Source organism: Rhagoletis zephyria, unplaced genomic scaffold, assembly GCF_001687245.7.
Source record: "Rhagoletis zephyria isolate East Lansing unplaced genomic scaffold, Rhagoletis_zephyria_1.1 Rzeph_scaffold_00519, whole genome shotgun sequence".
NCBI lineage: Eukaryota > Metazoa > Arthropoda > Insecta > Diptera > Tephritidae > Rhagoletis > Rhagoletis zephyria.
In genome coordinates, this window is record NW_016157603.1 from 154,108 (window position 1) to 166,523 (window position 12,416).

General features: G+C 36.5%; 1 protein-coding gene and 1 long non-coding RNA gene across 2 annotated transcripts in view; both read left to right on the forward strand.

Annotated features, from left to right (window-relative positions):
* LOC108360107 (uncharacterized) overlaps nucleotides 1–3,746 on the forward strand; it is a 22,139-nt gene extending 18,393 nt beyond the window's left edge. The window contains exon 3 of the long non-coding RNA XR_001847050.1: nucleotides 3,604–3,746. This is a non-coding gene — a long non-coding RNA (uncharacterized LOC108360107). The remainder of the gene's footprint in view (nucleotides 1–3,603) is intronic.
* Nucleotides 3,747–8,743: 4,997 nt separating this feature from the next.
* Nucleotides 8,744–9,868, forward strand: LOC108360103 (loricrin). Its single transcript, XM_017612266.1, has 2 exons — nucleotides 8,744–8,856; nucleotides 9,343–9,868. The coding sequence occupies exons 1-2, from the start codon at nucleotides 8,851–8,853 to the stop codon at nucleotides 9,844–9,846; spliced, it is 510 nt and encodes a 169-aa protein (XP_017467755.1). The 5' UTR covers nucleotides 8,744–8,850; the 3' UTR covers nucleotides 9,847–9,868.
* Nucleotides 9,869–12,416: the final 2,548 nt, after the last annotated feature.

Sequence of the window (12,416 nt, forward strand, 5' to 3'; positions counted from 1 at the left end):
CTGTGCAACTTCGTCTCTTGGACCGCAGCTATCAATATGTCATGCCTTCCCATGAAGACAATTATCTCAGATCTTGCTCTGAAGCCCGTTACAGATAAATTGAAGGAGCTTCATGTGGTTCGGGAGACGTGTGGTGATGCGGGGTGTGAGGGATGTGTGTGGTCGTGCCGCAGTTGGCTGTGTGCGCTGCTGAGGTGGTTGCCGCCCTGTGGTGGTGGCGGGAGGCGTCGCAGTTGAGGTCTGCGACCGAGCAGCGCAACATGGGTCCTCGAAGTTCCTCGTCCAATCTCGCGTGGTGCGCAGACCTGAGCATGCCCTAAAGTGGCACCAGCCAAGGCAGGTGTTGCACTTGACTGATGTCACATTACGGAATATCCTGGTCTGACATACCGTGCAGATTGTAGGAGGAACCAGGAGTTGTTGACGGCGTGTGGGTGGTGGTGTCGTTGTGGTCTATAGCCGTTGCGGTGTGGTCTATTGTGTTATGTTGTTGTGCTGTGGTGTTTGCGTGGGACTGCTCAGGTGGACTGGGGTTAGCCGTGGAGGCTGCTCGGTTAGAGCAACAGGGGGCCACAAAAGACGTGGTCCGTAGTCCTGAGCAGACTCTGAGGTGACTCCACCCCTCGCAAGTATTGCTCTTGACAGAGGTGGAGTTGTGGTGTAGTCGTCTCTGGCATACACAGCAGGTGTAGGTTTCTGGCCCTGGGTTTGACGCGATGCCAGCCCTGAGTAGGAGAAAACGTACCGAATGTAGCCCTATGGACGAACAACTTCTCAGATACTTCGCCGACCTAAACGGGGTTAGATCGCCGAAACAACAGCCCTTGGTCGGGTAAAACCGGAGTCATTCCGATACGTAGAACCGGCTGTCGTGGGAACGTTTTGTTCATTTAACTGGATCAAGCCCATTTAAGATGTTTAGCTCGCCAATTTGAACGTAGTATAACAATAAATCATCAATTTTGTTTCACAAATATATTTTAATTTTACCCAAAGAAACAAGGATATTATCAAAACATACCACAAATGGATAATACTTTTTTGAAAATCATCCGCCCCAAAGTAAATTGCACTTTCAAGTTGAAAGTCATGCAGAAGTCGAATTTCAAAATTGGGGACTATAATTTGTCCACAGAAATCCAATATACATAGATTTATTTCAGACGAAATACCTTAAATATCTGGAGGTTTTAGACTTTGATCCCTGGTGTCTTCCAATGACTTCGCTTACAAATGTTTACCAGTAACTCGACTCCAGCGCCATCTTGCAGCTCTTTCTTTGCAATAGGATTGCCCCTACCGTTACCAATACATGGGCAAATCTCGGGAACTGTGTGCTTTTATGTCACTCACCTTTACTTTTTATAAAAATCTTGGGCCATTTTGATAACGACGAGTGTGTGTGTGACGAGTTTTTGTAACTTATTTATTTCATTTTTATTTTTTAATAATGTCATTTTAATTTTTATAAACAACGTTTTTTGGGTATAACTTTTTCAGCACAATACGGAGACATTCAAAAATCATGGCAAATAGTAAATGTAATATTGGAAAAAAACATTAGGCGTTGAGGAAAATATGTGCTCCTCATTGGAAATAAACTGTAACAATTTGAAATCTGTCACTTGTAATTATCAAAAAGGTAATATATTAAATTCTTTTTCATTTTGCACTTTCAGCGATTACTAAACTGTTCTCATTGGTTTATATACACATTAATTACACATTAAAGAATCAAATAAGGCCTTTAACAGTTGTATACCTTTCAAACAATTAAAAATATAACAAATATTGTCTGAATAGGTTTTTGCGTGAATGGCTTCAAATTTCACATTTTTTTGAGAGATTGGCATTAAGCGGGATCGTTAGATAACATAAAGTTCGTTGAAAATGCTTAATACATAAAATAATTTTTGTCTAAAATACGGCCATGAATATACATATATGTATGTGTGTATGTAAAGGACTTTCAGATTTTTAAATATATATTCGAAAATGATATTTTCAATGGATCTTAAGCGAAAATTAGTTTTTCGTAAAATTGTTTGGAAACTGGGCGAGGCTCGCCTACTTATGTCAAATATTTGTATCTCAAAAACCACTTCACCAATCTGTATGAAAATTTGATATATAAATTGCGCCTGAACTTCTTAAATACTGTCTTGAAAATTTTTGAAATCGGACAAAAACCACGCCCTTTAGGAGTATCGCTAACATTGAGTTTTTAAAATTATCGTTTTTTACTTATGACCCTTTAAGCATTTGAGAAAAATGAATCACACAATAATTTAATGCTTCGTTAAAAATTTGCGTTTTTAGCGTTGAATCGCACGGTTCCGGAGAACCGCCCATATATTTCGAATATGAGCCAAATCGGATAATAAATACGAATTTTAGTAAGCGCCAGGTGCCGTTTTAAGTTGTAAACCTAACTCCCCCTAACCAAGGGACCCACTCAAACACAAACAATTTCATTTCTATCGTTTCGCTCGTTTAGGAGGAGTTCACTCACAAACACACGTACCGGAGAATTATATAAGTATTTACAGTTAGGCAAAAGTTTCAGGCCGATGTGGTGTAGTGGTAAGCAGTGTGCTCTTCCCCTCTGCAAGCTTTTTTCTTAACAGCGGTCGCCCCTCGGCAGGCAATGGCGAACCTCCGAGTGTATATCTGCCATGAAAAATAGCTTGTCATAAAAATACAATGGCCGTTCGGAGTCGGCGTTAAGCTATAGGTCCCTCCTCTTTGTGTGAAAACATCAAGGGACACGCCACAAATCGGAGGAGAAGCTTAGCCAAGCACTAAAATATGCGTAAGCGCCAATCTATTACACTGGTTTACAGCAAAAATGTTCTCCAGATGCCACTATCCAATTCCCATGTCGAATTCCTCGGTGATTCCGAAAATCGAGATGATTTTTTTTTCTGTGGATAATTTTTAGAGATATTTATTTGCAATTTACCGTTATTCAGCTTTAAAAAATAGTGGTTTCGCGATAGTAGTGGTAATACGAGATACGGCAAATGAAAGCAAATAAAATTCCCCATAAACCGTGTATACATCACTTTTCGATAGCCCTGATAGTTTCTGTGAAAATAACTAATCATTTCTGACGCCTCTTGTTTTCGATGCAAGCACTCTACCTACTCAGGTGTACGTGGCGTATGAGTAACACTCTTCTCTTTCTTAATTTCTGAGAAGCTATCAGGGCTATCGAAAAGTGATGTATATACGGTTTATAGAGAATTTTATTTTCGTTCATTTGGGCCGGTTGTTCAATGTTTGATTAACACAAGGCGGACGTAGAAGCTCCGGTTAAATAAAAACTGCTTTATCGATCCCAATTCTAATCGTCGATAATGATGTACTGGTGATACCCATATATTGAACAACCGGAAACGCATCCATACAAAAATAAACTAACTCGATTTTCGGAATCAGCGAGCGGTTCTACATACAAATTGGAGAACAAAATCAAAATTAAAATTTGTGATCCAGTGTTATTAGTTGCGATCCCGTACGAGACCGGACTAGTCAGAATCAGTCAGATTTTACTGGAGATCGATCCGTACTCGGTTCTCTCACTATTGAGAGGACAAAAAGGAGAGTAAATAAGGTCCTCTCTATATGAGACGTTACCAGTTCTAGTCCGAAGATTTTTTGCTGGCAAGTTCTGGTAAATGTGTCAAAAGATCAGCTGTAGGGTGTTTTGCAACCAAATTGTAAACAAAATAAAAGTGCACTCTGCTAATGCATGTTGAAAAGTATTTAGTTACTTGTTTAAGTGGATTCTAATGAATTTTAAAGTATTTTTGGTTATTTATATGTGTGAGCTGAGTGTGTGTACAACCAAAATTTGGAGGTTATGTTGAAGTCTTTTTTGTATCATGTACTAGGGATGCAAGTCAAAAAAATACATCGATAATTTTTCGATTTGATACATCGAAATATAGCATCGATGCATATCGATGGTCTTTTCGCAATAAACGTTTCTACTAATAAACGAGCAATTTATTAATGCAGTAACATGTTGGATAATATTAATAGAATGTATATTCTAATGGTGCATAAATAATGAAAAATCCACATTTAGGGCCGGTTGCTCAAAGCCTGGTTGACACTAATCATGGCTTAAACATCGTTATCGACGTCACCGACACCGTGTTATCCATGCATATAAACGAAAACGTCGATAACGATGTTAACCGATGATTAGTGTTAACCAGACATTGAGTTACCGGCCCCAAGTCGATAACGATGTTTAACCGGAGATTAGTTTCAACCAGGCTTTGAGCATCCGGCCCTTAGAATAGTTACTAGAGCGAAGATTTTGGAAGCATACAAAATAATTTTAGTATGTATAGTGTACATTGCACACAAAAGTCGATGCATCGAAAAAAAAATACATCGATATATCGATGTATATCGGAAGGTCCAAAACATCGGTACATCGATATTTCCAATAAATCGATGTTTTTTTTGCATAACTATCATGTGCCTTCTATCATGGTCTTATGAAAAAATAGTATTTTATAATTTAGCAGTTCAATTTTATTTGATAAAATTAGAGATCAAATGTTTATAAAAAAAATTAATTTTGATAAAGATAAAAAAATGTGTCGTAAGAATGTTTACTTCGTTTCGTGGCTGAGCTTGTTGGGGTTTGTAAAATAGAGTCAATGCAAAACTTATTTGCATGTTCAAGTCCATACCTGCACATCGAGGGCTTATATTCTATACCCCCTATCTGCAATTTTCACAAAAACTTTTTTTGTGATGTTAAAACCCATCTGGGACTTACCTGTCATCACTGATGTTAATTCTGACTTTGCAGTTCAATAAGTATAAGGAATCTTTCGGAATTCCTCCTGGAAGGAGTTCTGTATCTCTTTGATTGTCTCATTCTCTTTTACTTCCGCCAGTGGGCAGCAGTCTGAAATTCTTCGCGGCTCGGGGCCATGCAGGCAAATTTTTTCTCCACGCTTTTCGAGATAGTCAGCCCTTTCGTTGCCTTCAAACCCTTCATGTCCCGGAAGCCACCACAGAGCTATTGTGGGCGCCCAGGTGATTCGAAGGATTTTTGCAGCTGTCCACACAGCTTTGATGCCGTTTTAAAAGACCTTTAACTTTGCCTGACTATCCTACGTAATATTTATTCTGGTCCCATTTTTTCTTTTACGAAGACATTAGAGAAGATAGACTTCGATTGCGAAGACTTCCGGCTGGAATATGGTTGGGAATTTTCAGAGTATACAAAGGAGGAATGACACCAAGGACATGGGTTGGACAGATGTGCACAGCTCCTGTGATGGGTACGCAGACCAGTCGGTGCAACTTGCTCACGGTGGCAGCCGCGTTTACTTCCTTAGCTTTTGGCCGCCAGGCCAGCACCGCATATCGATGGCTGGGTGGCATATCGACCTATCTCGGCAGCCAGTTCGAAAACACCCTATCTCAGAAAATTGTTCAACAACGCTCTATCTCAGAAAAAGAAAGCCCTAATTCAGATTTTCATCGAAAAACGCCCTATCTCAGCTTATTTTCAATGTATTTTCGGTCGAGATAGGGTGTTGATCTTCCACTCAGCCATCGATCCAGGTTTCGGGATCGTACTGAATGACCAATACGTTAGTTTGGGTAATATTCCCTAAGTCCGTTTGTCCGCAGTTACACCTAGATACTTCGCCTATTCCACTAACTCCATTTCTGTTCTTGCCAAGGTGGGATTAGTCAAGTTGACTTTCTTTCGTTTGGTAAATGGGACAATATAGTGTACTTCAGTGGGTTTATTAACAAGCCCTTTTTAGAACCCCTGTCCTCAGTTCATATAAATACATACACTGACAATCAGTAGTGAGTGCATTCTGTTTTTTGTTTAAAATTTGCCATATTTTCCAAGTTAAAATTTTTTGTTTTTTTTTTATAAAAATATATAGAGAACGTTGAAAAATTCAACAAATTTTCATCTAGATTTTTAACAAAAATCTGATTTTTTTGTTTTAAAGATAGATAGGCTATGTAATTCGAGTGAAACAAAAGTGCAAGTTTTAAGTGGCTAAAAAATCGGGCTGATTTTTAACGAATTTCTTTTCCGACAGATTTTGCGGTTTTCGGCATATAACAAGTGCAATTTACATATAAAGTATAGCGTTAATTTTTTTAATTTTGTTTGCAAACGATCATGTGCATTTTATTCTTCAAGAAATTCCCTTTCATATAGTGAAAAGTGCAAAAAGCCGTCAGCAATAAAAAATCATTAAAAATCAACGCAATTTTTTTGCCGCTTGAAACTTGCGCTTGTTTTACTAGAATTAAAAAACCGATCTATCTGCGTACTCAGATTAAAAAGTTCAAAATTAAGACGAATTCGTTGAATTTTTCTATGTTCTGTATAAAGTTTGACTTATGTGGTTTTGATTAAAGCTTGGACCATATTTTTCTAAACCAATAACAAAAAAATTTTAATTTGCAAAACGTTGCAAATATTTAAGAAAAAACACAATGCACCCACTTTTGATCGTCATTGTATGTTATTTATTACAACTTTGTAGTTCAGTTCTATTTAATTTAATGGCGAGTTCCAAGTTGCATGTTGCTTTGTATTTGTACCGTGTATCTAGTTCCCGAATGCAACATAGTACTTATTATATGCAATAGGGGTATTCTCAAAGTCTTGGACGTTGCACGGATTGCGCGAAATGAAAAATACTCTTCCAAATTCGGAAGAGTACGAGTAGAGTTCGAACGATACTATCGATATTGAGTAAGCATCGATACTGCGGGTATAAAACTGAGTACTTTAATACTCGATACCTTATTTGGTGATTTTACTCGATACTTTGAAAAGTACTCGTAGTATCGAAAACTTATTAAATTATTATTATTATTTTTAAATTTTTTCTTCCATTAGCAACCCAATTTTCTTTGCTTATATGGATTACTATCATACAATTTTGTCCATCACTTAAAATGAACTGAAATTTCGTGTAGTCTGCTGCATAACATAAACAAAATAAGTTAAAGTTTAATGGCCTTATTCATAAAAAATAAAGTAGGTTTAAAGAGCTTAATAAAATTACATTTTCTTACATTTTCCAGTTTATATACCTTTTTTATTTTTTATGAATAAGGCCGTAAAACTTTACGCAAAGTTCACGAAAATTTAGAATTTTTAGAAACCTTTTGGGTTTGCTGTTTTGTAACCTATTCAACTTTACGTGTAGCCTACTACCGTTGACTTTTAATTCAAACTTGCACATTATTATATTAAAATTTAATAGGCTACAAAAATGCATACCCAAAAAATTTACAAAAATTCTTAATAAAATTTGAAATTCGTGAAAGTATATATATATATATATGTATGTATGTATGTATATACATTTAACGTTAAAATTACTTCTAACGTGAAAGTAGGTTCTGCAATGAAATAATAATCAAATATTTTAAAATTTCTATTGTTTTAATTTCAGGAAATAACTAGATATACGAGTGAAGAATAAAATAATTTTAGTATCCCAAGCAACGTATTTCAATGAGTCCGATACTGAGTAGTATCGATACTTTTTCCCTGATATTTTTAAAGTATCGATACCATGAGTTCGATGCCAGAATGAGTACTCAGTATCGATACCAAAGTCTGAAATTTCGAACCTTAGTCCTAGGTACCCCAAGCTCGCACATTATTATACTAAAAAAGAATGGGCTAAAAAACTGCATACTTAACTTTTTTCAAAAGAGTGTAATTAAAAAGTTTAATATTTTAATGAATATTTGCAGAATTTTCTTTAATTTTGCACAAGGTTTGGATACTCAGTTTATCTTTAAAGAGTGTAATTGAAATGTTTAATATTTTGATGAAAATTTGCAAAATTTTCGTTAATTTTGCACAAGGTTTGGAACTCGGAAATTTGGGGTCTTGGTCGTAGAATTAACCAAATCTTTATAAAAAATTTGCGAATAAAATAATTAAAAAATAGTTGCTATACCAAAACTTTATTGATTGACTGTATATAGATATGTATATGGTCTATCTCCTTTAGATTTTCTTGTTTCTTTTATGTCTACCATTTCAAATTTGTTATGCGCTGTTTCCTCTTTCCCAAGCGAATCATAGTAATCTCACCAACAAATTATTCGTAGTATGTACCATGCTTAAAATACCTCTAAAACTCACTTTTCATCACTAATACCATCAAAATTTTCTTCTGGTAAAGTTAGCTTTGCCAAATGTATTATCACATCTTTCTCTCAAAAGCATTACATCATTGATGGGCATAGTGTAATATGTTGAATGCAAGTTACATATATCTAAACAGAAAGCAGCAGTGTTGCACGCTTTTGCATGGATATGTAATGATCAAGAGTATGTACATATATACATAGATATGTACGTATATACTTGTATGTGAATGTCGGAATCTACCGCGATTCAAGTTAGAGAAGCAAAGAAGTACCATGCTGTAAGTACGCTACGTCATCTTCAGATGACCGAACCTCCAATCGAGCTAAGCACCTGGCACCACTTTTCCGACCGCAAGCTTACTTACATACATATATCAAGTATGTAAACATTTACATATATACCAATATAGGTTTGTAGGAAACATTTTCCGGCTGCATCTGCATCAGCAGCAAGTTGTAACGCAGGCATTGGCGCCCACTGTTTTCTCCCCTCTTCCTAATGCCTCCCTATAAAAGATTTGGCTAATATTCGAAGATTTTTCAGTGTAGTATCAAGTCGCAGACGCGTGTGTTGCAATAGTTTTGCTGCGGACAAGTCCTGTTTGCCCTTTATTTTGTAAAACACTTTATTTGAGACAATAGCAATCTTTTCTCTCTTCTGTAAATATGAAAGTAAGTAAACTATAGTCTAAGTTGAAGCTAAGTACTCGTACTTCATATCGTCGTTTAAAGTACAAAACCGCATATCGTCATTCTGCAAACCGCGTAACTGACATTGGCTCCCAAAAATTGGATTTGCTCACACAAGCTCTTGACTCAATCCTTATCCGTTCGTCCTGAAATATACTAGCCAGAAATGCGATTGCTTTATAAAAAAGAGAACCATTTAGAAATATGAGTGTTTTTACGCTCTAGGAAATAATTTCTACAACTTCACATACGCGGTTTTGCATTTTTCTGATACGCGGTTTTGCACTTTGTTGATATGCGGTTTTGCACTTTAAACGACGATATATTTTTTTTTCTAATTTACACTTGCGATTATACGGTGGTCGATATATTTTTGCATATATGGACTGTCATAACATGTGTACATATGTAGATAATGTAAAAAATTTTACTCGCAAATATCTATTGTTTGGTTTTGTCACATTTTAGATTCTTATTTGCTTAGTCCTTATTGGAGCTGTCGGAGTATCATCTAAACCTAAACCTAGCGGTAGTTGGTCATCCGGAGGAAGCGGTGGGGGATGGTCATCTGCAGGAGGAGGTGGTGGAGATGTCCAGATCTTAAAAGTGATCACCGAAGAAGGGGGTGGCGGTGGAGGGGGCTGGTCTTCAAGCGGAAGTGATTGGTCATCGAGTGGTGGAGGTGGTGGAGGTGGTGGTTGGTCTTCGAGTGGAGGAGGGGGCGATAGTAATATTAAGATAGTAAAAATTATAAGTTTAGGAAATGGAGGAGGAGGTGGAGGTGGAGGTGGTTGGTCAGCAAGTGGTGGAGGAGGTGGTGGTGGTTGGTCATCAAGTGGTGGAGGAGGTTGGTCATCAAGTGGTGGAGGAAGTGGTGGTCAATCTACAAAAATTATAAAAATCATAAAACTTAGTGGAAGCAGCAGTGGAGGAGGAAGTGGAGGATGGTCATCATCAGGTGGTTGGGACTAACAGGGTACTCAAAATATTTGCACTTTTGCACAAGTGAATATTTGTAAATATAAATAAAAACTTACTAAAAACAGTCTTTAAATAAATTTGCATCTAAAATATGCTTCCACTATTTCAATTCATTATGAATGTGTACATACATATGTATATGTATATGTGTATATGGCCAATTCTACAGGAAATTAAACCAGCCCGATTTTTTCTTTCTTTAAAATATTAAACATATTAGTGATTATTGGTATTAACTATATCTGTCAGCTGCTTCTGGCACTAATTCTTATCACGTCCAAGCATTTTGTGTTTAATATTTTGCTCCTTTTGTCGAAGGATTTTTCACGAACCTAAAAACAGTTTTAGACACTTCAACAAGGAAAAGTACAAAAATATAAGCTTTCCTTGATTTTTTTTGGCCGATTAAGTTCTGAACGATAGAAAATAAATTAGTTTAACAGGATACGTTCCAAGTTAGTGAAAAAGTTGTTTATAACTCCTATTAAGTCGTAATGAAATGTACCGCAAATGTTAAGTGTAACGTAGACAGTGAAAAACTAAAAAAGTTGTTTTTTGGATAATTAAGTACCCTTTCCAAAAGTATATATAACATGTTTTCTTAGTATTGTCGATATCATTTTTCGAATTTTCTGGATCATGGGACCTACAGTTTTACGCCGACTCCGAACGGCGATTGTATTTTTATGAGAAGCTCTTTTTCATGGCAGAAATACACTCGGTTGCCGAGGAGCGACCGCTGTTAAGAAAAAACCTCTTTTCTATATTTTTGCGATGTTGCTTTGACCAGGGATTGAACAGAGGCCCTGCGGAGTGTGAGCGCGCACTGCTTACCACTACACCACGGCGGTCGCCGGAAGAGTTTATAAGTCTATTTATTTTGATTGTTTTTGTTTATCGGCCTTTAAATTGTAAAAATAAAATAATTTTTATTTTATAAGCTCGCGGGTTAGAGAATATATAAAACACAGGTTTTAGTTCTTTAACTTTTAATATCGATATTTCGACCTCAATCTGAGGTCATCTTCAGGAAAAAAATAATTATCATTGGAACAAGTAAGAAAGTCTAAGTTCGGGCGGAGCCGAACATTGAATACCCGGCGCAAATATTAAATATATGTTTTTCACCTTTCCGATAGCTACCGCTACATGGTAAGCTGGGGTGTATCAATTTTGAGTAAATTTCGGCCATTTGGTATGTTGTACCAAGGCCAAATTTGGAAGAAATTGGTGCAGCGGTTACCAAGATATACACATGTAACCATAAGTGGGCGTGGCTGCGCCCATTTTCCAAAAATGTATAATATTCTTATTTTTCGTCTGAAAGTTATTGTAAATACCAATTTTGAGTGAATCATCTTCAGTAGTTACTAAAATATCGCAGTTTTCGTATTTCTGAAAATTACCGTTATGTGGGAGGTTGGCGTGGTTACAGTCCGATTTCGCCCATTTTCAATACCAACCTACCTTGGATAAATGGAAACCTACATACCAAATTTCGTTGAGATATCTCAGACGGACAGACAGATAGACATGGCTTAATCGACTTCTCTATTCGTTCTGAGCATTTATGTATACATTCGTCTATATCTATCTCGATTCGTTTGGCTGTTACAAACAACCGTTATGTGAACAAAGTTATAATACCCTTGTGCACAAGTGCGCTAGGGTATAAAAAAAAAATTATTCAGAAAGGATTAAAAGGAAAACACAAAACATGGTACTTTAGATCAGAGCTGGGCGATAAGGATTACGATTACTAAACGATTAGGATTGCAGTAATCCCAACAAGCTAAAAACACAAGATTGCGATTACAGTAATCCTTCATCGAACGAACTTAGATTACGATAACAGTAATCGTAATTTAAAAAAAAAGTTAAAATTACGATTACTGCAAACGTAATCCAAGTTCGTTCGTTACGATTACAGTAATCGTAATTTAAAAAAAGTTAAAATTACGATTACAGTAATCGTAACCAGTCCACATTCGAACGCCTATAACTTTGAAACCCAAGGATTTATTAAAACCTTTCTTTTACATATACATAGATAGAGAAAAAATGTGTACGAATGTAACGTATCCAGTCAAATAATCGGCCATATGTACGTATACATACTTGTCCAATTCAATAAAATAGATATATTTTTCCTCGTACGGTTCACTATTTTCAGAAATATGAAAAAACAGCTGTTAAAATTTCAAAGACTTCGTTTCATTTCGCGCTTTGCGCAGCGATTTTCTGCAAAAATGAGATGACAAAGTAGTTAACTCGTAAAATTACGTTTTTTTAAAACAAAAATAGACATGATTTTTTCACTAAAATTGGGAGAAATAGTAACCTTGCATCAGTGAATAAATACAGGCTAAGGCTTAATTGAAAGGTATAACTCTAATAGCGTTTTCTTTTCTCGGAATGTTGCATTTCGTCGTTTAAAGTACAAAACCGCGTATCGTCATTCTGCAAAACCGCGTAACTGACATTGGCTGCCAAAAATTGGATTTGCTCACACAAGCTCTTGGCTCAATCCTTATCCATTCGTCCTGAAATATACTAGCCAG